Source organism: Calonectris borealis, chromosome 4 (genome assembly GCF_964195595.1).
Source record: "Calonectris borealis chromosome 4, bCalBor7.hap1.2, whole genome shotgun sequence".
NCBI classification, from domain to species: domain Eukaryota; kingdom Metazoa; phylum Chordata; class Aves; order Procellariiformes; family Procellariidae; genus Calonectris; species Calonectris borealis.
Window position 1 is genome coordinate 28,505,562 of NC_134315.1, and position 27,860 is coordinate 28,533,421.

The following is a 27,860-nucleotide window of genomic DNA, read 5'->3' on the forward strand; positions in this document are numbered from 1 at the left end:
GTATGAGTTCAGCTTATGCTGACATTTTAAGTCAAATTTCATGATATATTATGGTCTCGTGGAAAACCCACTTTTAAAAAAAGAAAAAGTCCTCTGTAAAAAAATATATCAGTGACAATCTTGAGCACTTTCTAGATTTTTAAAGTACAAGAAACAACGATGTTTTGAATAGGAAAGGGTGTCTGACATGGCTATTTCTTCCACTTTTGAACATCACCGGTCCTAACATGACCACTCTACACCTTTTAGTACACAACAAGATGAGAGGTTTTCTTTCTGACAATGCACGTTATTTGGTAACAGACTGAAAATCAAATGTAATGCAGATGCATAGTAGGCCACTCTACTCAATTTCTAGATTATTCCAAACTGTATAACCAAGGAATTCTCTTAGAAAAACAATTAAGTGTTCTTATCATGAGATTTCCATATCTAATATAATTTTCAATTAGCAAGTTGTGATAAATGTGACTAAGTGTTATGCTGTTCTTTTATTCTCAGCCTAATTTTACCCATACCTCATTTTGGCACTCATCATGGCTCCTCTTTCCCTTCTGTTAACACCTGAGACACAAGATCAGGGATTTAGTGCACTGAAAAACTCAAAAATGGAAAACAATGTTTCCTGAGGAAAAACAAAATTGCACTCAGAATTTGGAAACTGCTGATATTGTCTCTGACGTTTATGATGATCACGTTGTAAGGAATTTTTAGATTTTTTTTTTTAAAAGCGCCTTTTATATTGTTTCTAAAGTACCTTCGGCAATTTCAAAGAGCAAGGAGATTTTATAGCTACAGTGCTCAGCAATTTATGCACCAGAACAGTCAAAAAGAAACTTCTAAAATCCCACAGTCAGCTGCTCTTATCTACAATTGCTTTTAATTCTACATAAAATAAAGTGAGATTAATCAGAATGTCAGCTGTCCCGCCTGCCAGTATTATCTGCTGATGGAATAAACACACCACAGAAAGTAGAGCCTGTGTATTGTAACATATCCATGTTTTGCTGCACAACAAAAAAACCCCACAGTCAGGGATTTTGTGTTGCCTTTTGTGGAATCCTTCCTCCCAAAATTGCTTTTGTAATCTTAGCAGGTGTTGAGATCAGCTATATAATACATATATAAAAGATGTCCAAAAGTTATTGTTAAAGGCCTCTACTCCCTGATATATTCCCTATATTTTTCAAAAATGTCTGGTTTATATTCTTATAAAAATAATGCCAAGAAACCAATGAAGACTGACTGTCGAAGCATCTGCACAGTATGACAAACAAGACAGGATCTAAAGCAATATGTAAGTAACCACTAGAACCACATGTCAAAGAAATAGTGTATAGAAAGGAAATTTAAAAAAAAAAAGCAGCTTTGCATTCAGTCTGGCCATATTATCCTGGATCTCTAGGCTGTGAGGGCTGCAGTGTGGTTGCAACATGGTTGCAAAAAGACACGACACCTTATAGACAAAAAAGAAAAAAAAAAAAAGCAGAAACAGAAGAGGTCAAGAAAAACTTTCCAGACAATAGAGGGTTCAGACAAGTCAATAAGGTAAGATCAGAATATCATAAAAGAACTGAAGTAGTGTGAAATGTAATGGGGTGAAATGTAATACTACCAAGTGAACTGATTGCTAGGCTAATGACAAGAAATTTCTCAATTGGAGACAACAAAGGAAGAGAAAGATATGACTATCTTAATCTGGTAAACTAATATCTGCGTGATATGGCTTTGTGAAAATAATGAATGTTATCCTAAAATGTGTAAATGCCACAGCAACAATAAAATCTCATCGAATGTACTCTATACAATTCTATCCTTCTTCAGAAAATGTACAGTTAAACAGGATCAGATGTAGAAAATAAAGCTACTAGAAAGATCAGAGGAATGGCAACACTATCAAATAATAGTACCTGACAAAATCATATCTTGTTCATCCTAGCAAACCAACACACAGAAAAAATATGATTGTTCTTTATAATGGAACAAGAAGACCTATTTAAACTGAAGCAGTATCAGCACGTAACAAAAAGAATAAATTGACTCTGACTAAAGCTAAGGCTGGACATTTTAAAGTGGTTTCTAGCCAACAAAAGTAGTGATAGTGAACAAAGTGATAGGTTTTAAATGATGTACTTTTACTTATTAAGGCAAAGAACTGGATCATTAGCATCTGGAATGTCACTCCCAGGGTTACGTCCTACTTTCCTACAAGCCAACCAGTATGGATGGAAGTAGCACAGAGAGCGCAATAAAACAGAAAGCTAAAAATGTCTCAGTGAGTTATGAGAGGAAATCTGTTATTTTGTCTTTACCCTTGGTCTTAAGATACACAATGTATTCCTAAATGAAGACTAAGAGAGCAAATAATCCACCTCATCCAATTCTTTGTGATATTTGATTACTAATTATATTTTTTTCTTTATGAAATGTTTGGATAATATTTGGGTTACATTACCTTTCCTACAAAAGGACATGCAGGATTATATACAAAAATTAAGGTTCACTACTAACCTTCCTGCGGAAGACTGATCCTGTGACAAGAAGAAATAAAGGCACTGTCACTCCACTCCCTCGCAGCCGCACAAGAAAGAACTGAGAATCTCTAATCTCTGCAGACCACATCATAACGAGTGTGATCAACTGTATTTTAGCTCACAGAAATAAAATTATTATTGTATCCCACTAATTTACAAATACTTTAAAGTATTTAAAAGATGCATCAGACTGCAACTGATTCCTTGTCAGACCTTAGCTGGATCCAATCCTTCATACTCCTCCTCAGCGGAACTACTTAAGCAATTACAAATGTGCAGGTTTGGGGCCCACTGCTGTCTTTCCAGGAATTACACCAGCCTCACAGGTATTACTTTTCAGAGATTTCACTCCCAGAGAACAGAACATCAATAAGGTGTATCCATATGTCGCCAAACAGGCAACATACATTGGCAATTTTGAAACATAAAGATATGCAACCCCAATAGTTAAGTAAAAGAAATAGGATTTCAAACCTTACCTATTATGCTATATTTTTCATAACAAAACAAAGCTAAAGGTTGCAGCTTTCTTCACTGGGCTCTTCCATTCAATAAATATAGTAGATGAATACAACTTTTATGGCAATAAGTTAAATTGTCTATGCAGACTACCACGGAACACTACTGCCTTCATCTGCACGTCACACTGATTGATGTTTATATTGCCATGACGAGTCAGAACCCAGTAAAACGTGAAGCATAACTCATGATGCCAAACTGATCTATTCATGCCAGACAACAGAACTATGTAATAAAATCAAACTTTTGCAAATATTCTATACATGTTACTATGGAAATCTAATAAGCAGTCCTTTTTTTTCTTTTTCTTTTCAGGCAGTCCATTTCATTTGCTAGAAAATCGTATTTTTAAGTCCTTCAGGAAGATCCAAAATCTTTTGTAAGCTGGAAGGAGGAGTGAGGTAACGTTTCTGATTTCCTTTTCCAAAACCCATCATACTCGGAAATAAGTTCCACCCTCCAGGCAGGGAAAGGAGAATTACAAACTCAGAGTACTGACCAGATCTGAGATTCAGCAACCTCTGCCTAAAGATTTTTGGCAAATACTTCAAATACAAATTAACATCACTCCCCCATCCAAATGATGTAAAAAATGTTAACAGAAAGAAGGAAAAATATATGATACATGGTTTGCAAATGGAGGGAAAACTGTGATGAGGTTTGGAAAGAATATGGGAAAATTAGGATTTTGTCTCTTGTATCATACAAAAATCTGTTGCTGTTTTGAGGGATTTTCAATCGGTCTCTCTGATACAGTAAATAAATAGCAATTAGTACTAAAAGGTATGGATTGAAGCTAATGGAACAGAACGTTTTAGGGCAGATCTTCCATTTTGCAAGATTTAATTCAACCGATACGTTAAATGTCAAATAGTAAAGCGAGTACACTAAGAACCAAAATGACAAAATATTAGGCATGTCCATCAAGTCCAAAAAATGTGTGAATACATTGTTCTGTGGTTTGTACTACCAATTGATCAATTAAATCATCCTTAGCCACTTAGAAAACGGAAAAGCTTTCTCTCACCTCACCTTGCTCTTGTTTTCAGCCTCCTACACCTGCTCTGACATTTTGTCTCTAGAAAGTATCTCAGCTCCCTTCCTGCAGACACCAGCTCGCTTTGCCCACGCCAGCCCCAGGAGAAACAGAGCCGCCGCAAGCTATCCCGATGTATCAGAAATGGAGGAGTTGGGGCGAGGCGTGAGCTGTGCAGCCGACGACAACATTCGGCATCCCAAACTGAAGACTGTCAGTAATAAGCTTCTGAAGTAAGAAAAAGAAAAATTTTAATAGTGGTAACTGGGTTCCTCAGGACCAGCAATTTTGGATATTCAAATTAAAATGCCAGTTTTGGTTTTGCCTCCTGTCTGTATACAGTGTTGTGATAATTCCAGATAAATATCCTGTGTCTTTTGTTGTTGACTTCTTAAGACATGGCATGATTGAATATGATGTTCCCTTCCCCCTCAAACAATTCCTCTTGAATTTTAATGCTTCATGATTCTCTTGCCATCTTTGTAGAGGACAAACAAAATAAACACTCACTTTAATATTAAATTTCACAAAGTTAAAATGACAGTGAGACAATGCTAAAATTAAACACCTAAAACTGGAAAATCAAGTCTATTGCCTCTAACAGTGCGAAGGATATAAACCTATCTCACTACCTTTGCTGCTATTATTATATAGTACATTTACATGAATTGTGGTGAATCTCTGAAATGAGGCAGAAAGTTTTAAAACAGCAACAAACCACAAAATGGACAAAAATATAGACTCTAGAATCTTATTAGCTGTTATTTCATATTTTTACCTTTTTTGTATGTGTGTGTGTCTGTCTGTCTGTCTTAAGAAATAAAAATGCATAAAGCTTTAGTACTTGTATGCTGTAAGGGCAGCCACAATTTACCACATGTACCAACCTTTGAGCAGTATGTCCTGTCAGTGCTCAGGTCTTCCTATAGAAAGGTAACATAACTGGTTTCCATCTGCAGAAAATAGGCATTTGCTAAATAAAAAAAGGACACCTAAATGTGGATTTCCCAATGACAGGAGTAGCCACAGCAAGCATGGGAAATCAGAGGGCCAAACACTTGCCTTGCTGGACCTGCTGCCAGCATCTGCCTATACAGCGGGAAAACATTCATGGAGAGCTGGGTTGGTGGGAACTCAGACATCCTGAGGGGCCTTGCTGCCTGTCAGCTCCTTTCTTCAATTTAAAAAGAGGCTGCATCCCATGAGAAACTGTCCTCATGTACACAGTGAGGGATCTCCCTATGTCGCCGACTAAGCATACTGGCTCTGTGATTAATCCAGGGCAGTTAAAATGACAGCGTGAAAAATGCTAATTTGGCTATTGTTGTAGATCCTCTGGCAGAACATATTCACAGAAGCTCTGCAGACTATAGCAGAAGTTTCTCACTTCTCCACTTGCATTTGAACCTTCTTTCTAGCAGCCAACTTGGTTTCAGCTGGACTGAGGATTTGAATCTACGGCAGCAACCAAAAGTAGTAAATGGAAGTGAAGGATTTTGAGTATGTTGCAGAATTTTACTCATGAATGCACTAAAACAAGAAAGCGGTAAACAGTGAAATTAGGTATTTCGGCCCCTGTTTTAAAACACGTGAATTAAAGAAAAAGAAAAAAAAAGGGAGCATGGCATTTTATAAAGAAAATACCAATCTCTTATCTCTATTATGCCACCCAAAGAACTTGCATTGATTCGAAACCGCATGTGACCATAGGAAGTATCGTTAAGGAATGGAAACAAGGGCACCAGCTGTTTTCCATATGTCTGCCATGATGGAGATGGGAAAACAAAGACAATTAAGAAACAACCAAAGCTGCTGTCCTTTAAAGGTTTTAACTTTGCTAGAAATGAAATAAAATGCAATAGAGTGGACTACATGTTAAAAACCCCATGAGTACAGAGTCTTCAATTGCTGGCAGAACAATGTATTCCATTTAGAAGCAACTGTATAAGGAAACAAAGATTTTTAAATTAAAAAAAAAACTTAAAGGCAACTAAAGAAACAGAAACAAAAAAGCAAGGACAAAACACTGGTGGACATTAATAATAACAGCAAAAAAAAAATTCAAAATGCACACAAAAACCAAAACTAAGAAAAGAAAGGTAAAAGAAAAATGATATCACAGTGGAAAGGATAATGAATTCATTTATAAGCCTCTGAAGAGGAAGATGATGGCAAAAGGAAAAAAAAGCTGTATAGGGCCAAGTAAGGAAGAAAAAGGCAGAAATCGGGAAGACAAGAGTGCTTAATGAGTATTTTGCAAGAGTATCCATGACAAGAAAAAACATTCAAAATTGAATTTATGATAGAATGCTTTTCCCAAGTCCAATGAGTCAGAAGGATGTCTTCCAGATGATGGCTGGAGTAATTCAAGTGCAATCTACAAAACTTGACTTGTAAGTGACTGGATGGCATAAAAGCTGCAACGAGGAATGTCAACATTAATTTAGCAAAAGTAGCTCCTGTTGCTCCTGTTGTGGAGATGACACTTCAGAATCAGAAGGATGCAAGCAAAATATTGGGGATGGGAAGCAGTAGTACAAACCCATAAGCAACACTTTGTCTAAACAGAACACCTTGAATGTTTTCTTCATGAATGCCAGATTATCAAAACTGGACAGACTTGACATTTTGTTTGTTTTTGATTTTCAAAAACACAGTCACAGTAAACCCAAGAAAATAGTCTGGAAGAGCACATTGTCTTTTTGAGGAAATAAAGTTTGAATTATGGGTGTTATCATTTAACAAACAAGAGCAGTCCTTATGCTTACAAAGCCTGATTCTTGAAGATAAACCTACAATTACAAATTTAATTACAATTAAATCATGGATATGAATAAAGACAAGTCATTTGGGTGGTTTGAAGCATCCTGTCATTCATTTGTTCCTCAGATCTAATCAGAACTGCCATGTGAGTAAGGTAGAGCGAGTTGCTATTGGCTTGCATGAACAAAAAGAAGAAGGTTCCTGTTGCTTCCCAAAGTGCTGGGCATGGCTGTTAAAAAAAGTGAAAGTGGCTACAGAACTAATGAGATAATCAGATTTTAATGACACTCTCCAATTATTTTTAAAATATAGATGTCATGTTCCTTTGGTACTTACATTAAAAGTTTACAAATGACCTTTCTTCTTTTTAACTAGAATTTGATCTGCATACTACGCAGATTGGTTAGGGTCATCTCTGAAAATGCTATTTTGTTAATGATAAAGAAACTCTAGCACTGGGGTACCCAATGGGCCCCTATATCTCTGAATACTCTATATCATCTGGTCTGTGAAACTGTGTGCTCAGGAAGACTGGAACTCTGGAAGGAATTCACTTATGCGCTGTATGACTTCCTTTTTTCAGACTTCTCAAAGATCTGTACAAAGGGAAAATCCCAGTTTATCATCTGACCACAAGACGAAAGAGAACCAAACCAAGACAGAACATAAAAACAACTCCTCCGAACCCAACAATAAACCTCCCCAAGTTCAAATTTCTGCATGATATTGTTCATGTCTCATACCTTTTTCCTCAAACAGCTCCGTGTCACGCTTCCTACTGGTGTGAAGAAGCCTAATTGGAAGTTTCTGTTTTATGAAAACCTTCAAGGCATAGAATCATAGAATCATTAACATTGGAAAAGACCTCTAAGATCATCAAGTCCAACCATCAACTCAACACCACCATGCCTACTAAACCATGTCTCTAAGCGCCACATCTACACGTCTTTTAAATACTTCCAGGGATGGTGACTCAACCACTTCCCTGGGCAGCCTGTTCCAAGGCCTGACCACTCTTTCAGTAAAGAAATTTTTCCTAATGTCCAATCTAAACCTCCCTTGGTGCAACTTGAGGCCATTTCCTCTCGTCCTATCGCTAGTTACTTGGCAGAAGAGACCAACACCCACCTCGCTACAACCTCCTTTCAGGTAGTTGTAGAGCGCGATGTGGTCTCCCCTCAGCCTCCTCTTCTCCAGACTAAACAGTCCCAGTTCCCTCAGCCGCTCCTCATAAGACTTGTGCTCCAGGCCCTTCCCCAGCTTCGTTGCCCTTCTCTGGACACGCTCCAGCACCTCAATGCCCTTCTCGTATTGAACACAGTATTCGAGGTGCGGCCTCACCAGTGCCGAGTACGGAGGCAAGATATTTATATTCAAATTCAGAAAGAAAAAAAATCATTGTTGCAAAGTGAATAGTTATTTCCCTTGACAACCTAACTTGGTGATTAGAAAATTCATCTGGCAGGTGGGTGGGAGGTCTATATTCAATCATTTGTTCTCTCTGATTTAAAGAACTGGCAACTTCTACCTCCCACATAACTGCCCCAAGCATGAGGCTCACTCTCTAGCACCAAATTCCTGACAAATTCCAACTTAGCACCGTTTATTGCTTCCCCTAACTAATAAGGAATCATCTAAGTGGCACTATCAAATATAATTTGCATTGCATTTTTATAGCAAGCCATCTGCATCTTCTGCTCTGGCAGAATTATGTAATAAATTATAGGCAGGACTACCACCTTCTGTGACATGCAAAAAATGACAGCAAATAACAGCAGCGTAATTTGCAAAAGATTCCGTTTCTGTGAATGTTGTGGTTGAAGATAGGTAAACATTCCTTTGGCCTGCCTACCTTCCAGCAGTATTAATGAAATTTCAGCTACTACGGCAGATTCAGTAAAAAACAGTGAGAGAAAATTTGTTTTCCTGTATTTCAGTTTGGTTTTATCCAGCTCATTCAGTAGGGATGTAGCAAAAAATAAAATAAAACTGAATAAATAAGGCAGAAGCTGCATGCAGTCCCAGAAGACACCAAGTTTAGTTAAATTTTCTTTAAGAAAATGTATTCATGGCAGTATTCTTCCCAGCCTCGGGCAAGAGCTTTCCTGGTTTTAAAATGTGGAACTCCAGTGAGCAAGATAAAGGTATTGCATCAAATTTAACTCCTGTTAAGTATAAATTGGACTGAAACTTGAAAAAATGATCTTATTTTTGAGCAAACCCCACCATGAAGAGATTCTTCAGGAATTTTATATAAAGAAAGTTATTTCTTTGGCAGCTCTTGACTTCTTGACATTTTTTTTTCAGGCTCTTTTATACCTTCTTTCTTTCAGCTGTTTCTCATACAATCAGTCATTCCTATGTCAGGCTTCTTTTTTCTTTTTTTTTTTTCCTACTGCTACTTGTCTTTTAAGGTATTTAGTTTCTCCTGATAATGTTATGTGACTCATTTTTTTTATTTCAACTATTGATATCTATTGATATCTGCTGTTTTTCAAAGTCCTGTCTCTTCCTTTCACAGGATTAGGTGGAGGTTTCCTTTCCAGGTTATGAACACAATATTGAAAGAATGAACATTAGAGACTCAGAAAATTAATGACAAAGGTTTTTTTGTTTATTTAATAACCCTATGTTTTTAAGGACCTCATCCATAAATTTCAAACATCCATTAAATTTCAAATCACAATTTCAAGCTAAATTTCAACTCCAGGCTTCCAGCTTTTAGTTTTCACCTGTTACTGATGTACATGTTTACACTTCCAGAGCCCGTTTGTCTAATCACGATCTCCCCTCAGTCCTCACCATCGGAGTTTCACAGACACTTCGGTTAGTCAAAATACAAGTTAGTAAACTTCCAGTCTTTCACCTAACACACAATCCAGGAGTGCATCCCAGCTCAAAGGTGCACATATGTACCCTAGCTGTCTTCTAGCTCTAACACAGCAATATCTAGGTGCACCCCATCATCTTTCAGCTCTCCACCCCGACCTCTCCAGCACTTGGCTTTCTTGGAAAGAGAAGGAAGCTGTGTTTTTCTCTCACTGACTTCTCAGTATAGACAACATATGGCTCAAAACTGTGAGGCAATCTGCTCAGAGTCTGGATGCACTCTCAGCTCTAAATCAATACAGCATTTCACGTGAAGTTTCTATGAACGCAGTTCTTTGGGGACAGCACAGAGACATAGCCCCCGTTCATCTCACCCTACCGCCAGTGCAAGTCTGGTTCGATCAGCTTGAACAGATTTTCATTTGTACAAAGGAAGAGGGGAAATAATTTGCATCTTCCTTTGCCCATCCATATGTGGGTCATCATAATCCAGTCTCCTCTCTGCAATTCTTTGAGCTATGTATGTAAAAGGAAACATGAAACAGAAGGATTTCTTCCCCCCTGGACAAATTAAATCAATTCCCCTATCACGCACTAGTGCTAAGGCACTGCCATCTAGTGTGGAAAATCAATATAACAAAGAAAAAGGAAAAAAAGAAAGAAAAAAAAAAAGATATGGAGCATTTGCAACATGGCAGATGAAATTCTATCAGCTTCCATCAAAGGTTTTGAACACCTACATATCATATTCATAACATTAGTCATTCTACTTTATGAAAACACAAGCTCTCCCTTTTATAGGAAACTCCCTGACCCGATAGATTGCGATGGCTTCCATTAGATTGTACTGTGTCATGTCAGACAGGCTCAGCAGTGCCCTTAGTCCTGATAGCCTCATTTGGAGTAACTCTCTGAAACTAAAAATAAAATTCTACAGTATTTAATGGCAGGAATCTCTTGGTAGAAAAGAGCTTCTTCCTAAGTACCACATATTTTATTGCAAATTTACAGTTTCAAGACTTTATTCTCTAATTCACATTATACAGAAAGCATTGCAATGTAACAGACAGTCTGCAGGAACAGAAAATCAGAAACTTTTGAGTTTTGCCTCTGCATCTGTACTAGCTGAAGATTTTCTCCTGTCTTCCAAGAACATTCCTGGCCATACAGCTCCAAGTTTCCATTGTTTTGTGTCCTGTGCAATTACCTACAATTGTTCAATGAACATGCAAAGGATCTGACCTGTTTCGCTTGGAGCAACTTTGTACAGATGAAGTTAAGTACACATGACATGAGCCAATGGAGCATACATACGATAATTTTACAAAACTTGCAGAGATGTCATAATGATTATAAACCCCTTTATATTATTTATTATTTCTACAACTTTTTGTAATCTCTATATTATCACTGTGCTAATCAAGGCTTTTAAGTACTCAATTGACACTGCATTCTACTTCTTTCCAGAACTGTATCAAGACAGTGTTATATACTATTGGCCTGGTGCAGGTATTCTGTATCATCCTCATCTCAACAAAACCCTGTTTAGAATACAAGCTCTATCAATGATTCTGAAAGTCCATATAGCAAGATTCTGCATCCTGATAAAAATATGGTCATTTTTGTCTCAGATAATGCTGGAGAAAAACTGCTAATCTGGAGAACAAGAAAGTAAAGAGAAAATAGCTTTATGTGGCAGTGAGACTACTTTCCTATCCAATAAGGATTGGAACATCACAATCTTAAAAGAGAAATATGTGGAGGGAAAATCCTATTTAAAAAGTAGAACTCAGAAAGAAGAATATACAAAAAGCAGAGTTATTTTAGTTTAATCTTCTGTACTTGATAACATAATTCTTATGTATTTGATGTAGGATTTAGCATTACATAAAATGATGACTAAATCAATATTTATATTTTGGTAACTGTATATGCCCTAGGTCTTTACAGACACACACTAAATCACTGAACTGAATGCAAAGACTTCAGGAAGCTTTGAACCAAGATGAAACAAACAGTTCTTAGTTTGTGTAAAATAATTTAGGAATTCTTTTGTATTGCAAGCCATACTGTAAAACAAACAATTTCAACAATCTAAGCATTCTAATAATGGCCTTGGATCACTGAGGTATTTGTTTAACTTTTTAAAAATGTACAAAATAATGACAATTATATATGATATGCTAATACCATTCTGAATTATATTGGTACAACCATCTATTTCATGGATGTTATAAAAAAGAAATAAAGTATCTTGCCACGTATTCAAAGCCTGTCAATAACATAATAAGGAAAAATACTTTTCATAAAGAACTTTATTCATGTGCCTCCCAAGCTACCATAATATGACTCAGTTACAATATTGAGCCAGGATATCACAATTTAATAATGCCTTTTCTTTAAATATTTAGATTGCTAAATATAGATCGATAGATAAATAAATATATATAGATAATATATATATATATAAATATATATAGAGATTATATATATATAAAATATATATACATGATATATGATGCATAGATTTAAGATTATGCTGTATTAGATTTAAGAAATATTTGGGAATACTGTGTTATTAATGTAATTCCAATGGTAGTCTACAAATAAGGGTGGAAAGAGGGCACTGAAAAGATAGTGAAAACATAGCACAGTAGATACTAGGCTCCCAATTCACGTGATCATTCATGAATTTCAGGCTTTAACTTTAAAAATACAAAGCAATTATCCGGCCCTCAAGGTTGTGAAGAAAAGCTTGTAGCTCATGACATAGACATAAGCAGAGTTACAAGACCAATTAAAGTCTGGAGAAGAGCCTGAAAGAAGTCCTGAAATGATGAGACTGCCCATGCAAATCACTGAGGAGCTAAGCTCCATGATCCACTGCTTCTAGGTCACCACACCAGCTTAGGAGGAGGAGAAGGGAAGTGCTGAAACCCTGTGGCTGCTGTTCCTCAGGATCCCTTCCTCCTCTCTCTAGGGAACCCATCTCCACCACTCTCCCAGAAGCAAAATACAGCTAAGTCACAGGGTTTTGAATACAGAGTGACGTAAGTTTTGTATCATATTTAATGTGGACATACAGGGGCAGACTAGTTAAGACCATCAAGACATCCAAACCTTCTCTACGTGGATGTAGGTAAGCTCATAACAAGGATATCAGTACCAATCTGCCCGATCCTCCCATCACCATGAATGCCAGTGGCAATATACTGCACCTTAACAACACATGCCCTGCCCAGGAGAATAACTTTAGAGAAGAAAACATATTACCAGGCATAACTGACATAATTTCATTGACATCGAAAGTGTTTTGACAACCTACAACTGACATAAGACCTGTCTCAGTATCTTTTTATTATGCTGCTTCTCTGTGACTATATACAAATATTTATCTATTAGGTGTCAATCAATGCAAGCAATACTTCTGGTTTCGTTTGTTGTCATAAGAGAATTTTTAACAGCAAAAAGAGTCTCCAGACGCATCCCTTCAGCAATCTTTTCAGTAATGTGGGATAAGCAAGAGGAGCATCCAATATTTTTTGTATAATCCTAGTTACTAGTGCCTCATATTCCATTCTTACATTAAAATTTCAAGAAGAAAAAAAAACAAATTGTTTAAATATCCTAATAATTAACTATCTTGCCATTATGTTATGCATTCATTCAGCAATGAATTACTGAAAAGTAATTCAGCATTGTTCATGTTTGCCTTATGATTTTTTTTTTAAGTTTTCCAGGCTACAAAAAAAATCCTGTTCAGCATTTTTGCAGTTGCTACATAAATTGATTCAAGCTATGCTAGGGGAAAATACAGACCCTGAAAAGCTCAAGCAAAAAAAGCTCAAGCATTAAAGAAACTCAACACTGAGTTGATGAAAAATATCAAAATGGGGAAAAACCCAAAGAAACCCAAGGTGGTCTGACACCTTTGTGCCAGATAGCACCTACAGAATCTATCTAAAGAATGACAAAAAAAATGGCTAGAGGTTCAAATAAGGGTGATTTGCTAAATTTTTGAGATTTCTTTCTTCGGGCAACATGTGTTCAACAACTACAGTGCTATCCAAAATTAATTTTGAACGTTTTTTCAGATAGTTTCTTATCTGTGGCCTATTTAACTTTCTATGGTTTTGAATTTGGACCAGAAAGTCCTGTAAGAAACTTCCTCTGGAAGCATTTTTTTCAATTCTTACTACAAGTAGGACACACAGAAGTAAGTAAAAAAATAACATAAAGTTAAGGCTCTGAAGCTTGTGATTTTCAGAATAATCAGAATTTATAGCTCTCTAGCATCCACTTCATTTACCTGCAGCAGTTTACACTTCCTTTCCTGAGGAGTGATTTCAAATAGCCAATGCCAAGTTAAACCACATCAGAGAAGAGAATCACAGGATAATTTAGGAGGTCTCTAGTCCAACCTCCTGCTTAAAAGCACAGTCAGCTATGAGGTCAGACCAGGTTATCGGGGCTTGATCCAGACAAGTCTTGAAAACCTCCAAGGATGCACAATGTGCACAGCATCACTGCACAGCCTGTTCCAATGCCTATCTGCCTTAATGGGGCAAATGTTTTTCCATTTATCAAGGAGCTTGTAAATCTATTAAGAAGCTTGAAAGCTGAGAGTGTTATATGGCTACCACATGTAACATTTAATAGTCTTAATTTACTGATCCACAGTCTAACACCACATACTGTCTTAAACAGAAATAATGGCAACCCACTCCGAACCAGCAGTAATTACCCAGTAACTTGCAATAGTCTTGCTATATGACTGCTTGATAATACAGTAAATAGCTTTTACCACTATTGCTTTCACTGTTATAAACAGATTTAATTGAGCAAATTAATGACTAAGAGCTAACCACTGCTAGAAATCAAGATGAACTTTGGTAAAATGTCAATTTCTATATTGCTAAACCTCTAATATAACCACAGGATAAGGAAGAAGTGAAACAAGTGCAGTTTATTGCCAGTCTCGGAGATGATGAGAAGAATTAAATTTTCCAAACCAGCAGCCTAAACTTAAATTCGTCTATCCCTACTGCTTGCCTGGTACTCAAAGTGCAGATGGAAATTCTTACTGAACTTGACTGGATTTTCTGAAAATGCATTCAAGATTGCAAGCATTGATTTGGAGGTCAATTTTAGACTCATATGATCCTCAAATGTGATTTGTTATATGGTTCACTAAAAAGCATAACTGTTTTTGCTAGTGGCCTCACTATTTATGATAGAGGATAACCCTGATTCCAAAAACATGTATTAAAAAAATAAAAAAGAAAAACAGTGCATCTTCTCAAACTTCAGAAAATTTTTACTGTTTTCAGAAAGTGCAGCTAAGAAACCCCCAAGCTCCTTCATGCAAGCTCCTTTTATGCATCATATGCATGACAATATAGAAAGGCTTGCATACAGTCACATCATTAATATTAATTATAAATAAAACATTATTATTATTTATAAATATATTTTTAATTTAAAAAATAAATTATTTTATTTATTATAAAATTTTTTCCAGGTTACGAATTGCTTAGAACAGGCACTCTTTTCCTTCCCTATTTTGCAGCCAAATGTAAAGGAATATTCAGATTAACTTTACTAAATTGAAGATTACTATTAAATTTACACCACTTCAGCAGCATGGTCGCAGAAACACAATTAGTGTGCCATGCCACCGAATAAATATTAGTTAGATGCAACTCTTGCCTTACTGGTGTCTTTGACCAAGAACACCTTGCTTTCCCTGTAGAAAAATAACTCAAGGAGTTATTTCTCATGTAGTTTATGTTATAAAAAGTTCATGAAATTGTGAAAGACCCCACCCCGAACCAATGCCCTGGTATTTTGAGGCCCCGTCGCAGACCCGTGACTATGGCGCCTGGCCAAGAGGTCCTTGGAGGACGCAGCTCTTGGCTTATTTGCTGGTGTTCACAGAAAGCAGACGTGGCCACCGCAGGGGGACCAGCAGGCTGTATTGGCCCTGACCCACCCCCCGGGGCTCCCCGCACCCTGCCCAGGGCGCCATTTCAGCCCCCCGGGGCCCGCAGTTCCCAAGACCGCAGCAGGGCCGGACTCCAGCTCCCCACAGCCCTGCCCGGCCGCGGCCCCGCCAAACCAGGCCCACCCAAAGGCACCGCGAGGCCCGCACGTGTTTTTGGCAAGGATGAAAGATGTTCAGCCTTGCTCCTAAGTCCGTGTCGAACCCCTCAAATCAGAAAAGCAAAACTGTCTTCTGAAGACATGGACTCCCACAGGCCGCGCAGCTTTTATTCATCGCGTGCACAGCAATGGGATTTAGGAAGAAAGCACTGCCAGAAGTCAGTCACCGGGGATCTGATTAGACAGGCAGCGTTTAACCTAATCTCCTCTACCGCGAGCGCATTCTTCTTCCTGTAATTAAATGTGATCACAGATGCAATTATTTAGGGGCATAATTCCACCAATTTAGACACCAAACTACTTCAGCTGCAGGTGGAAAAAGTAAATACCAAAAGGACAGGAATAAAAATGTGAGTGTTGTTATGACTGGAGGCTGGACTGCTAGGCAGCTAAAAGTCATAGGAAGATATAAACTTAGCAGGTTATGAGGTAAAACTTCAAAAATTTCAATAGTCCTCAAAATATCGCATACTGAACAGCTGAAACTTTTCTGAAAAGTTTGTCCCTTCTATTCTAAAGAATTACAGGATTATTTTGAAGCCAAAGGATAACATTATCTGTTATTCCACATGTTTTTTGGGGAGCAAAACCACATAGACTTTGTCTATCTCTTTCTTAACATTTAGAAATGTTATATTCATTTATTACATCCCCAGAGACAAACCGACAGCATGAAGATCAGAAATTTATGTTCGCGAGCTATGACAACACTAAAACAGGTAAATATGCACAGCCTTCTGATTGCTAACTAAGAAAAAAAGTCTACGGGTGCTAGGAAAGTAAAAATTCCAAGCAGCATTGCGAATTACAGTGGTCTTAGTTATATTCCTTATGTAATTTTTAGTTTACTCTTTTTAATATGATAAGGCTTATCTACACATACAGATGCTGACAGTTCCTGCTCCGAAGAAGGGGTACTTCAGATGTGTAAGTCACTCAGAAAGGCAGGTCTGGGATTTGACGCCAAAATTTTGGAAGTAAGAGAGGACAGATGCAACCTTACTTGAACAACAGTCCCGTTCTATCTTGCATCATAAATAGCTGAATTATTTTGTTCTTTTTTTTTTTGAAGTCCACGTAGCTTCAGCAGTATTGATCACACTTTCATAAGGCTGTATATTGGTATTTTTAGAAGGACGGAATGAGTGATATTTATATTCCCAAACACTGGAAAGAGACAAAAATAGGTGGAAAGGCAAGAGTAGCCATGCCTTCCGCTTTGTTTCAGATCAGCTCAAATGCCACAGTAGGCATTAACAACAGAAATAGTAACAGCTGTCTGAAGAGAACAATACTGAGAAGTGACTGGCTATAAATGGGTGACTGTGAGAAGAAAGGGAAAGAAAATGTGTTCATTAAGAAAAACTAGCAAAAAGTGTTGTTTAGTTTTAGTCTTTCTCCACTGTATTATCTACACATTACGCTGATTAAATTCTTGGCACTCTATTTTACTGACTTATCTGCCTTCTAACCCTTTTGTAGTTGATTTTCATATTATTTTGTATTCATGAGTTTCAATGAGAATGGAAGAACCTTGGATTAAGAACCAGAAGCGTTAGAGAATACTTCTGTATACACAAAATAGACATTTGCCATTACTCTCAAAGTTTTGCAGGTATGGTGGTTTTAATGGGGATTTGACTAACAGAAAAAAAAATCTGGTTTAATTAAACTGTTAGTAAGAGGTTGAAAGTAACTGTTTTGCACACAGTTTATTTATATAACCATGTATCTATGCAATTCTGGGCCTTTTTTCCTCCTATTATTAAACAAATATAAAGAGCTTCACAGATACCTGAGACATATATAAAATATTCACTGATAAAAAGCCTTTGGAACGATAGTACACTTCCAATAACTTCCGTGGAATACACTGACATAGTTGTAATCCTTACAAGAACCTCTAAACATCTACGTTCGGTAAAACATAAAACAATTTCACTATAAACTTAAGTTGCAGGAGACTGTTTACAACAAAATGTGACAAGAGTCCCTGAGCACCAACTCATCCCTCTTTGGGAATATTTGTTAACACTACTAAAAGGAAAAACCCGGTAAGGATGAAAGAGAAAAGATAAAAATGCATCTGAAGGTTATTGTTGTTTGCTTATGTAAAAAATAAAATATACTGACTGATTTCATTTCTGAATCATATTTTCTGCTAATGCAAAGAGAACAACTCTGGATGTATTAAGTATAATACAACTGAACGTATGCTAAGTGAAGACCTGGAATATTTAATTTCATTAATAAAAGTTAATAATGGTGTTGATTTCTCTCTTCAGTTTCTCAGCCCACTCCTTCTCCCCTCAAAGAGATGTGCAGTGTATCTGCTTCAATGCATTAGTTATTGTTGCCGTGTGCACTTGCACTTGTGATTGAGTTGTTGTTTCTGGATTGAGTTATTCACGGTATTTTTTTAAAAAGTGTTGTGGTATTCCCTTCAAAAGCAAGTACTATTGTTTTTTATTCTACAAGCCACTCTATTTTTCTTTATTCACTAAGTGCACGTCATTGGAACAGAAAACAGGTCAGGAACAGGGTACATGACCTGAGCAGTACAAAGCAAACCTGACGAGCCCAGAGGCGGTCCGGTGGCAACCACCCGATGGCAGTGGCAGTCCCCCAGAGGCAGCAGCCCCTGTCTCTGCACCTCCTTTGCTCAGAGCCCCTGCCATAGGGTTTAGGCATCTGAGGAGCAATGGGAAAGGGAACAACTAAATTTTGACCCAGCTATTCTCATGTTGATGAAGGAACCATTGCACCAGTGGTAACTGAGAGCAGTCTTGATGCTGCTTATGGCCAGGCAGGCCCCATAAGGCAAAGAATGGGTAAATATACTGCTCCCTATCTTTGAATCCTGTTTTGAGCAACTTTGGGAAAGACAGTATCAAGATAGAAGTCATTCCATAAAGAAGAAATAATATTTGCATAAACGTTTTTAAAGCATTGTATTCATCTTGTTGCTAGAAACATGAAACTCTCATTACCACCACTGTGAATTTTACAGATGTGTGGTGAAGTCCTGAAAATATTTAGAGATGTGATGATATAAATGGAGTGACACCTTGCAGCAAGATGCACTCTTTAATTTAAATATGTCTTCTGAAGCTAAACTGTCAAAATGTAACAAACATGACAAGTTTTGTTACCACAATCTGATAAAATGCAACCAAAATGGAATGCCGTTAGTTTCTACAAGTGCCATGAAAATTACAAAACATCACTGCTTATCTCCTGCCAGGATTATGTGTGCTAGAAACAGTTATGACACCAAATAATCACTCAGGTAGTTTGAATTCCACTTTTATGTGAAAGACTAGCCCAAGACTATTTGCTGCTTTCAGTTCCGGTGAAGGTCTATCTGGCATCTGTGAATGAGACTCGAGTGTGAGTTTCACACACTGTTCGTCCCTATTTATATGATTAATCCCATTTAGGTCAAAGAAAAAAAGAAAAAGAATAAATTCACAGAATAATCCTGAATTTATACAAGGCAAAAGCTAAATGTGCAATGTCCATTACTGGTTTAAAAATAAAAAATATAAATCATAGAAAACATTTAAAGAAAAGTACTTAAACTCTACTGAGAACGATAATTTAATTTTAGACATAACACTTTTTTCTCCTAACATTTAGTCAATATATTAATTTTAAGTAGAGTATAAATTACCTCTTCTCAAAAAGAACATGCAGTTTTATCAAGCTGGAGTGAACAACCTCCCCAGGAAATCCATCATGAAGCATTTGATTTGCTAAAGCAAAATGAAATTCGCCTGGTAATTTTTTTAAGGATTTTCCACCAGACTTCCAGTGGCTTAGTTTATCAAAGAGTGCCATTAGTACTCCACCTGCTTTAAAAAATAAAGATCTCGTGAGCAGAAATTAAACAAAATCATCCTTGGATATAAAAATAACATCTGCTTGCCAGGTTAGGATGTTAGCTGGCACAGTGACTCCAGCTTTTTTCAGCAATTATACCAAGTCAAATAATCACCAACCAAATAATCAGTCTGTGGCATGGAAAAGCCCTGCAGACGTGACCTTGGTCAACTTAACTCTGTAACAGACTTCTTTCATGACTCTGGCAAAGTAATCCAAAACTGGAGATAGAAAATCAAAGGGGAACTCCAAAGCACGGCCGTGGCATTCACTTCTCCTGCAGTGACACCCAGGATCTGCCTAGTTGCTGAGACAATGCAGGGCAGTGCTAAGCTGGCTGGAGCTACACTGGGCACCGCGCCGGCCTCGTGCAGCCCAGGACCCCAGAGGCATGAGATGGGTGCACACCACCTTACGCACTTCCCTTCTTTGCCCATCTAGGTATCTGGCTCACCAAAGGTCTCGCCCCTAAACTGGTAACATACCAAAACATGACCAATTACTTCTGGTGGCTTTGTTCAGGCCATGCTGATGTTCAGCTGAACTAAGAAGAGGGCCTTTCTTTCTGCCACTTTTCTCCTCGCTCCCATAGAATATTACTTTTGACATCCATGAGAGCTGCCTGAGCAGCTTTTCGTTTCTGGAGTTCTACTTTTAAAGGTGGATCGGTGGCAGAAAGAAGATAATGTGAGAATCGATGAACTCCCGCTAGGTGCAATGCTTAGTGAATTTTTGTTCGCCACTCAAATTCTCATCGCAGTATAAAAAATTTGGTATTTGCTGCAAAGGAGAAAACCAGCAGTGAAATACCAGCCATATTATACTGAGAAAGCAAATATATTGCAAAATAGATTTTATTAGCAGTAATGTTTTAATTTTAAATCATGTGCCTGGAACAATATTATACGGAAAACTTTTGTACACATAAATTCTGTGCTTGAACAGTAGATAACTGGAAGTTCATGTTGACAATAAAGAAAAAATAAAATATTATTTGCTCATCCTACTGTAGAAAAGTAAACATTTCCCTGCATCTACTGTCATAAATCCTTGAAAATGTATGAAGTGATCTGACACCAAGAAGCAGTTTTCCTGCAAAATATTACAGATCCAGCAAAGTCAGCTTCTCCGACATTGTTACTTTGTCCCCAAGTAATCCACAAGAAGTACGAGCCTGGGATAATATCAAAACCAATGTGTTTCCATTTCCCGACATTAGAAATAACAGCTGCTTGTAGCAAGGTGCTTATTGCTTATCTAGTATTGATCCTGGCATATCATATCCAGGATAGTCGATTTTCTCAGTTAATCTCTAATTTTACTTTTAAAATACCACACAACAGTTCCAATCCTCAGCTCCAAATATTAAAGTGGCTCTACAGTACTTGAAGATAGAATTTTATTGTAATAAGAGCAGAAACTGGATATAATGATTAAAATCTCATCACAAATCATTGTATTGAGTCTCGCATATTCTTATTGAAGCGTAAGAAAAATCAAAAGGTTCCTGGCATAGTTCTTTACTGAAGCAGTGTCTTTACACTAGCTGTAGAGGAAAGGAGGTTGCTTTCATTATTTATTAAAAAGCCGAATTTGCTCAAACTTCTTTTTAATCTCGCGTTTTAAAATCATTCTCAAGTAGAGTCTCTTGGTTGAAATTATGACTAAAATCAGAATACCAGTTTCAGTAGTCTGGATTATCACATGTTCTGTCAAGTGGTAGCATAAGAAAGATATTCTCATATTACTAGTTTATGACTGTACACTTTGATTCACCCCTTTACATTCAGGGACATATATTTTGGAAGAATGACAAGATAATCTATTATATATTTATTTTTAAACTGTATTAGAGTTGAGCTGGAATCATAAGGCAGAATATCCTGAAGTTTTATGTCAGTTTTCCAAAGTCACATGACTACCTACAGAATCTCTCTTTAAAGGGCTTTGCTCAATAGTCCTACCAGAAACAATGTTCCTAGATCTTCATACTGTCAGAAATCTGAAGCTTTTCTACATTGTGCTTGTGATACTGATTTAATCCTTCATGTCTTTCTGTACCACCAAAAATTTGTACTCTAATCGTTGAAGCTCTGGTTCAGGCTCGAAGTAAACTGTCCAACTTCACCTTAACGTTCCACAAAGAAGCAATACCCTCGTTTTACTTTTGTCTTGGTCTCTTTCTCTTCCCAGCCTAGCAAGTTTCAGATACATTTGTTCCATATAAAATAGCACAGACACACTCCACATAGCAAAAAATCCACTAAATAAGCAGTGATGGATGGAGAGCAACTTGGCATGGTCACAGAACCCACCTGCAAGGTGGTTCTCATACCACTCTGCCCTTAGAAGAGCAGCTTAGGGTATCTGCTGACCCACCATCCCCTCGCTGTCCCAGTGGGATATTGAACTGGATTTGGCATTCACAGAGCAATTAACATCTCAAAGCATTTTATGTAGATGTTTGTTCCTCATGTTTCAAGTGTCATCTTCTGTTTTCTCCTTTTTATTGCAAAGACACAATGTCAGCTGGGGTTTTTTGTTGCTGTTGGGGGGTTGGGTTTGGTTTTGTTGTTGTTTGTGGGTTTTTTCTCAAAATACCATATTGTTTCCTAAAAGTTCATTGCTTCCAACTGCTTATTCCCTACTGATTATGAAATTATTATCACTTGTTTGTGACAACTTCCACAGCAACCAATGTAATCTAAGAGTGCTATGACTTCAAGTGGAAAATAAGCACCATAAATTCATGCAAATGTCACCTGTTACATACAAAAACAGAAGACAAGGAAACAGAAAATGTCACATGTGAAACAGGAGTGTCAAAACAGAATATATGTCAAAGTTTTTTTTCATGAAGTATTACCGCGTTCTTCTTACAATAAACATGTCAGTTCAGCACAGAAAGCTTCCAGCTGAGCACGATGCTCTCAACACCCATAAGTCAGATTGCATAGCAGATGTTACATGTAAAATCCATTAAGACCAATTAGATTCTACAGAAGAAAAAAATAGTAATAGCATGCACAGGCAATCCTGCATTACACAACAGTACTGAGAGATACAGTGAACCACAAAAAAAAAAAAAGACAAAAGCTTCAAAATGTAAATCGCAGCCTTTCCTCACAAAGAGACCAGCTAACAGAAGATCTGTTGTGTTACCTGCAGCCACGTGAAGCAAGGTCTCCTTACTTCTAGTATCCTGTCTCCAACTAGAAGCAACTTTTGTGAAGGCCATCACCTACTGCGCACCAACAGGTAATTAATCAGTGGTCCTCTATGGCAGCTTGCAACTAAGCAGCAAAAGAGTTTGAGCCTCTTTCCCAAACTGCATATACATTTCACGTCACATTAACTGACCCAAGTCACCCTCACATGTGCTAAGGTGAGAGCTTCAACAGCCTACAGATCCCTGTTAGCCTTGAGGAATGGAGCCAAGCTGTCAGGAGAAAAAAGGGAAAAGTTTGTGGTACACTCTGGTAGAGCCTTTTCAATACCACGTGAAAAGTTACTCCTTTTATTGGCCATTAAGAGACAGGATTTGTAATAGAGACATGGAACAGATCTGTGAGCACTTTTCAGAACTAAGCTACCAATGCAAGGTGCAAGTTAAATTCTGGCCATGTTGTAACTGCATAGACGAATGAAGCTGTCATTGCATTTATGAATGCTTGCACATCACTGGGGGCAAAGAACCTCGTGTTTTTTATAGGAATTATGCATACTAAGAAGGAAAGTCTGTCTCTGTATTTGTCAGGACATGTTGCCAAAGGCTGAAGCATTATTTCCTGGTAAGCAGTTTCAAACGACCTCTGCTTCTTCAACCAGAATTAGTCTGCAACAACTAATCCATCCCCAGATAATAAGAAATCCATAAATTAAGTAAATATATGTGTGGTATCCAAGGTGAATTTCATCTGCAGTAATATTTGAAAAAAATATAATTTCCATTTTTTAAAAAAAGATAGGTGGTCATTTCAACTCAAAATACCTACCGAAGTTTGAGAGATACTAGAAACAGACCTGAAATCTGTTCTACAAATCATAGATTAAAGGCCACCTTTGACCTTCAAACATTCCTCAGTAGCTCTCAGTGAGAAACTCATTCAACTATTCATGACCTAAGGAAATGGGTGGAATGTATATATCCTTATATATTTTTCCAATCGCTTTGCTATCCACCATTACTAGAAAACAGATTTGTCCACAAGTCCTCAGGAGAAATGGTGAAAGAGAAGTTTGTGTGGCTGCTATAGAATTACAGACCAACAACTAATACAGTTGCAGATGCTCATGCTGTAAATAACAAGTGCAAATGCAGCTAGGGTTTTTTTCAGTGGAACATAAAACTAGGTTTCTTCTCCACTAGCACCAAATTAAGTCTCAGATACTGGCCAAAACCAGAATAGGCTCCCCAAAGATTTTTGCCTTTATATTTTTTTCTGTAAGGCACAGCCCAAGGTTGGACATTGTCCAAGAGAGCTCTTGAAATCAGCAACCTCCCAGCCAAAACTGCCGCCTTTCCGGGGTTCATGAGGACATGTGGCAAGGAATAAATTGAAGAATGACTGCTCTTCTCATTGTATATTAAGCTCTATTTGTGAGTGAGGAAGGAATATGGTCCTGGCAAATGCTGTTGGAGAGCCTACAGCCAGTAACCCTGACCACTCTTCTCACCCCTGGAGCAGAGCCCTAAGGCTTCCAAGGTTTCCTCTCCCTTCGGTGGATTCTTGTGCAGCTGTCCAGCAAAGTAACAGCAAGCACCCAACCCATCCAGGGCATTTAATAATAATAATAAAGTGTTGTCTTATCAATGGTCTCCATCAATTGGACATTTAGTCAGTTTAACAAAAAAAAAAAACACCAAACAAAAAAAACACCCCTCCAAAAAACTAAAGCATTACTTCAGGCATTGTGTTTTGCTTGTTTCTCTTCCCATTTTGGTGATTTTTTAAGTTTCATCTCCATGTTGCTATATTTCAGAAAAATCTATCTAATCATCCAAAAACGTATAAAATTATTAAACAAAAAGGTTGCTAAATGCATAACAAGCAACCAAAATATGCTCCCCATCCTTTCAGCGTACTTTTACCTCAGCCATTTTTTTGCTCTCAGAAGTAAAAAAAAAACAAATACACCCAAAAACATTAGGCAAAAACATAATTTGGTACAGTTCACTGAAAATTTAAGTAATTAACTGTTTTACTTTTCACAACATCGTAAGCTAGAAGACTAAAAATCAAAACAAAAATCATGATGTACAACATCCAATTCATCCCTGGCATTGTTCCACATAAATCAGCGGTATTACACCAGGGATTAATTTGGAACACGGATCTGAATTAGAGCACTGTTCTATACAGCAACCTCATCATAACATACACACAAAAAAAACCCCAAAACATTATGAGCACCACAAATGCACACAAATAATTATGCACCTAAAAATCTGTTTCTGAGCAGAACAGGCTGGGCTATTTCATAGTCTTGATAATAACAATAAGGAATTTCTGCTATTTTGAATATCAGTACATCCACTTTTCTCTGAAAGGAGATTTAATAATCATGTGAAATACTTGATAAAAGTCCACCCAGAAGAATGTAAAGCTCCTCTACAGCTCAGTTTTTACACATCCTAATGAAATATGGCCGGCAATAGGTTATGCAATGAATCTTCAAAAACTGTTTTAATATAGTTTTGAAGATTGATTTGAAGTACTTAAGTCTGCTTAGCAAAGGATGGTCACCACCTATATAATATACAGCCATGTAAACTATTTAATGAATTTCTCCTCCAAGTAGAAAACCATTCCCATTTCCCTCCTCTATTAAATAGCGTGCCTAGCTCCAGTTTTGCACACAAAACAGGTTGCTTCTGTTTAGCTGCCCTACTGGTGAAGTTAGTTAGAGGCTGCATCTCCCACCTCACCACAGAGGTAGGCAGATGCTCTACCAAAGCACCCCTCCTGCGCTCAGAGAGTGTGAGACCACGCAGAGGCAGGAGAAGAAAGAAGTGAATGGAGAACACCTCTCTTCCACAGCCTTACTCGACTCCCAAACCCGTCAGTAAGGTTTAAAGGCTGCCTCTGCCTTTCAAAGGCAAATCTCTGCCAGGGGCTGGTGCTCTCCATCCAGCTGCGGTTTCATTACCCGAAACCCCTGCCCAGCCAGTGCCCTACATAGCACTACATACTTTGCTGGATTGAAACTCATTCGTCATCGCTCGATTTTCCTATTTGCAAGTGACCTGAAACCTGTAAGGCTACCCACAGCCAACTAGCGGAGTTGCTTAGGAGCTGTGTACTGGCTACGGAGTGGTTTATTTTCTGTTTTCCATTTTTTTCTTCCCCTTGGAGCCAGACTCTTTCTTGCTCCCCGGGAAGTTGGCTGCGCCCTCGCTGCCCCTTCCCTCAGGGAGACCGTGCCCAGGCGCAGTGCGCTCACTTGGGAACGAAACGCAGCGATAAAATATTAAAACCCTTCCTTGCTCGGGGCTCCGCCGTTGCAACCTCCGCACCGCTTCGCTGGGAGGGAACGCCGCAACCCTGCGCGGCCGAGCCAGAGCTGCGCCCGCACCTCGCCCGCACCCCCCGCCTGGCCAGCGGGGCTGGGACCCCCCGCCGCCGCAGCCCCCCGCTCCGACACCGGCGCGACGCCCCCTGGGAGACCCCGACGCGGGGCAGAGGGTGCGGGGGGGCTGGTTCTCCCCGCGGCACACTCGGCACCGAAAGGTGGGAGCAGCCCGGAGTGCTCCAAGGAGCGGGGGGAGCTACGCCTTCGCCGCGCTCCGGACGGGGCACTAGGCAGCCCTGTCCCGCCCCCCAATGCACAAAATAAAATATGAACTGTGGCGGAATGAGAGGGGAGAGGGGGCAGTCCCAATTTCTCTCGAGCTACATGTTGCTTTGGGACAGCAAGGGTTGGAGTGTGGGGGTGCAGATGTACTTTCTGGCCGCACACTGCCATGCATCCCCCGGGGATGGGGGGGGGCGGCAGGGGCGCGGGCAGCACTTACTGAAGAAGATGTACTCGGTGTAGCTGCTCCAGATCTTGTCGTCCCTGTACTGGTTGATGAAGGCGGCGGTGCCGGTGGAGTTGCAAGCCACCATGTGGAAGCCCGCCTCGGAGAGCCGGTCGAAGGCTTGCTCCAGGTAGGTGAATTTGAGGTAGAAGCGGGAGGTGTACTTCTCGGGGGGGCGGTCGGGGTCGCGGCTCTCGTTGAGGGTCTCGCCGAAGACCTCCTTGGCCAGGGCGATCCTGCCGCACACCATGATGCGGGCGACGCGGCGGAACTTGGCGTCCGCCTGGTTGTCCCGCACCGTGGTGTAGGAGCCGCGGTAGCCCACGGTGAGGAAGCCCGAGCGCTTGTCCAGCGCCGCCCGCTGCAGCCGGTCGCTGCTGCCCTGCGAGTTGCTGTCCTCCAGGTCGCTCTGGCAGCCCTCGTCGTTGAGCGAGCTCTGCTTGGTGACCTTGGGCGAGAGCAGTTTCACCAGGTCGCCCAGCTGGAAGTACTCGGCCTCCCGCAGGAGCCGCTCCTTCTCGGGGAAGTGCTCGGGCAGCGCCAGCTGCTTGTCCCGCAGGTAATCCAGCACGTACCTGAAGAGGAAGCCGTCGCGGTCGATGAAGAAGCGCGCCCGGCTGTCCCTGGGCAGCTGGCGGGCCGCCGCCGGGCCGCCCCGGCAGGGGGAGAACATGGTGGCCAGCGTGCTGTCCGGGACGCTGAGAAGCGTGGAGTGCCTCGTCACGTACACCTGGCCCCCCACGTTCAGCTCCACCACCTCGGGGAACGGCGAGCCCGACGGCCCCGACACCATGTCGCTGATGGGCAGGATGCTGCCGCCCGCCTCCTTCAAAGCCATGGCTGCGAGCGGGCGGCCGCGAAGGAGGGTCTCCCTCCTAAAAAAGGCGGCCTCCCACCCCCCCTCCCCTCCACCCACCCCACCCCTCCTTCTTCTCCTCCTCCTTCCCCCCGCCGCCCAGCGCGCCCGGAAGCGCCTGGACGGAGCCGCCGCTCCCGCCGCCCTCCGGCACGGCAGCGGGCGGCACGGCCCCGGGGCGCGGCGCCGGCCCTCACCGGCCCCGCGGCGCCCCCTCGCTGCCCCGGCGGCGGGACGGACCGCGCTGGGCTGTGGGCT

The 27,860-nt window shown here is 39.6% G+C and overlaps 1 protein-coding gene across 1 annotated transcript in view; it reads right to left on the reverse strand.

The window, feature by feature from the left end:
- The window catches only part of KCTD8 (potassium channel tetramerization domain containing 8), a 102,863-nt gene extending 75,279 nt beyond the window's left edge, over positions 1-27,584 (reverse strand). Inside the window, exon 1 of the mRNA XM_075148994.1 lies at positions 26,741-27,584. Within this exon, the coding sequence (XP_075005095.1) occupies positions 26,741-27,584 (844 nt within the window). The remainder of the gene's footprint in view (positions 1-26,740) is intronic.
- Positions 27,585-27,860: the final 276 nt, after the last annotated feature.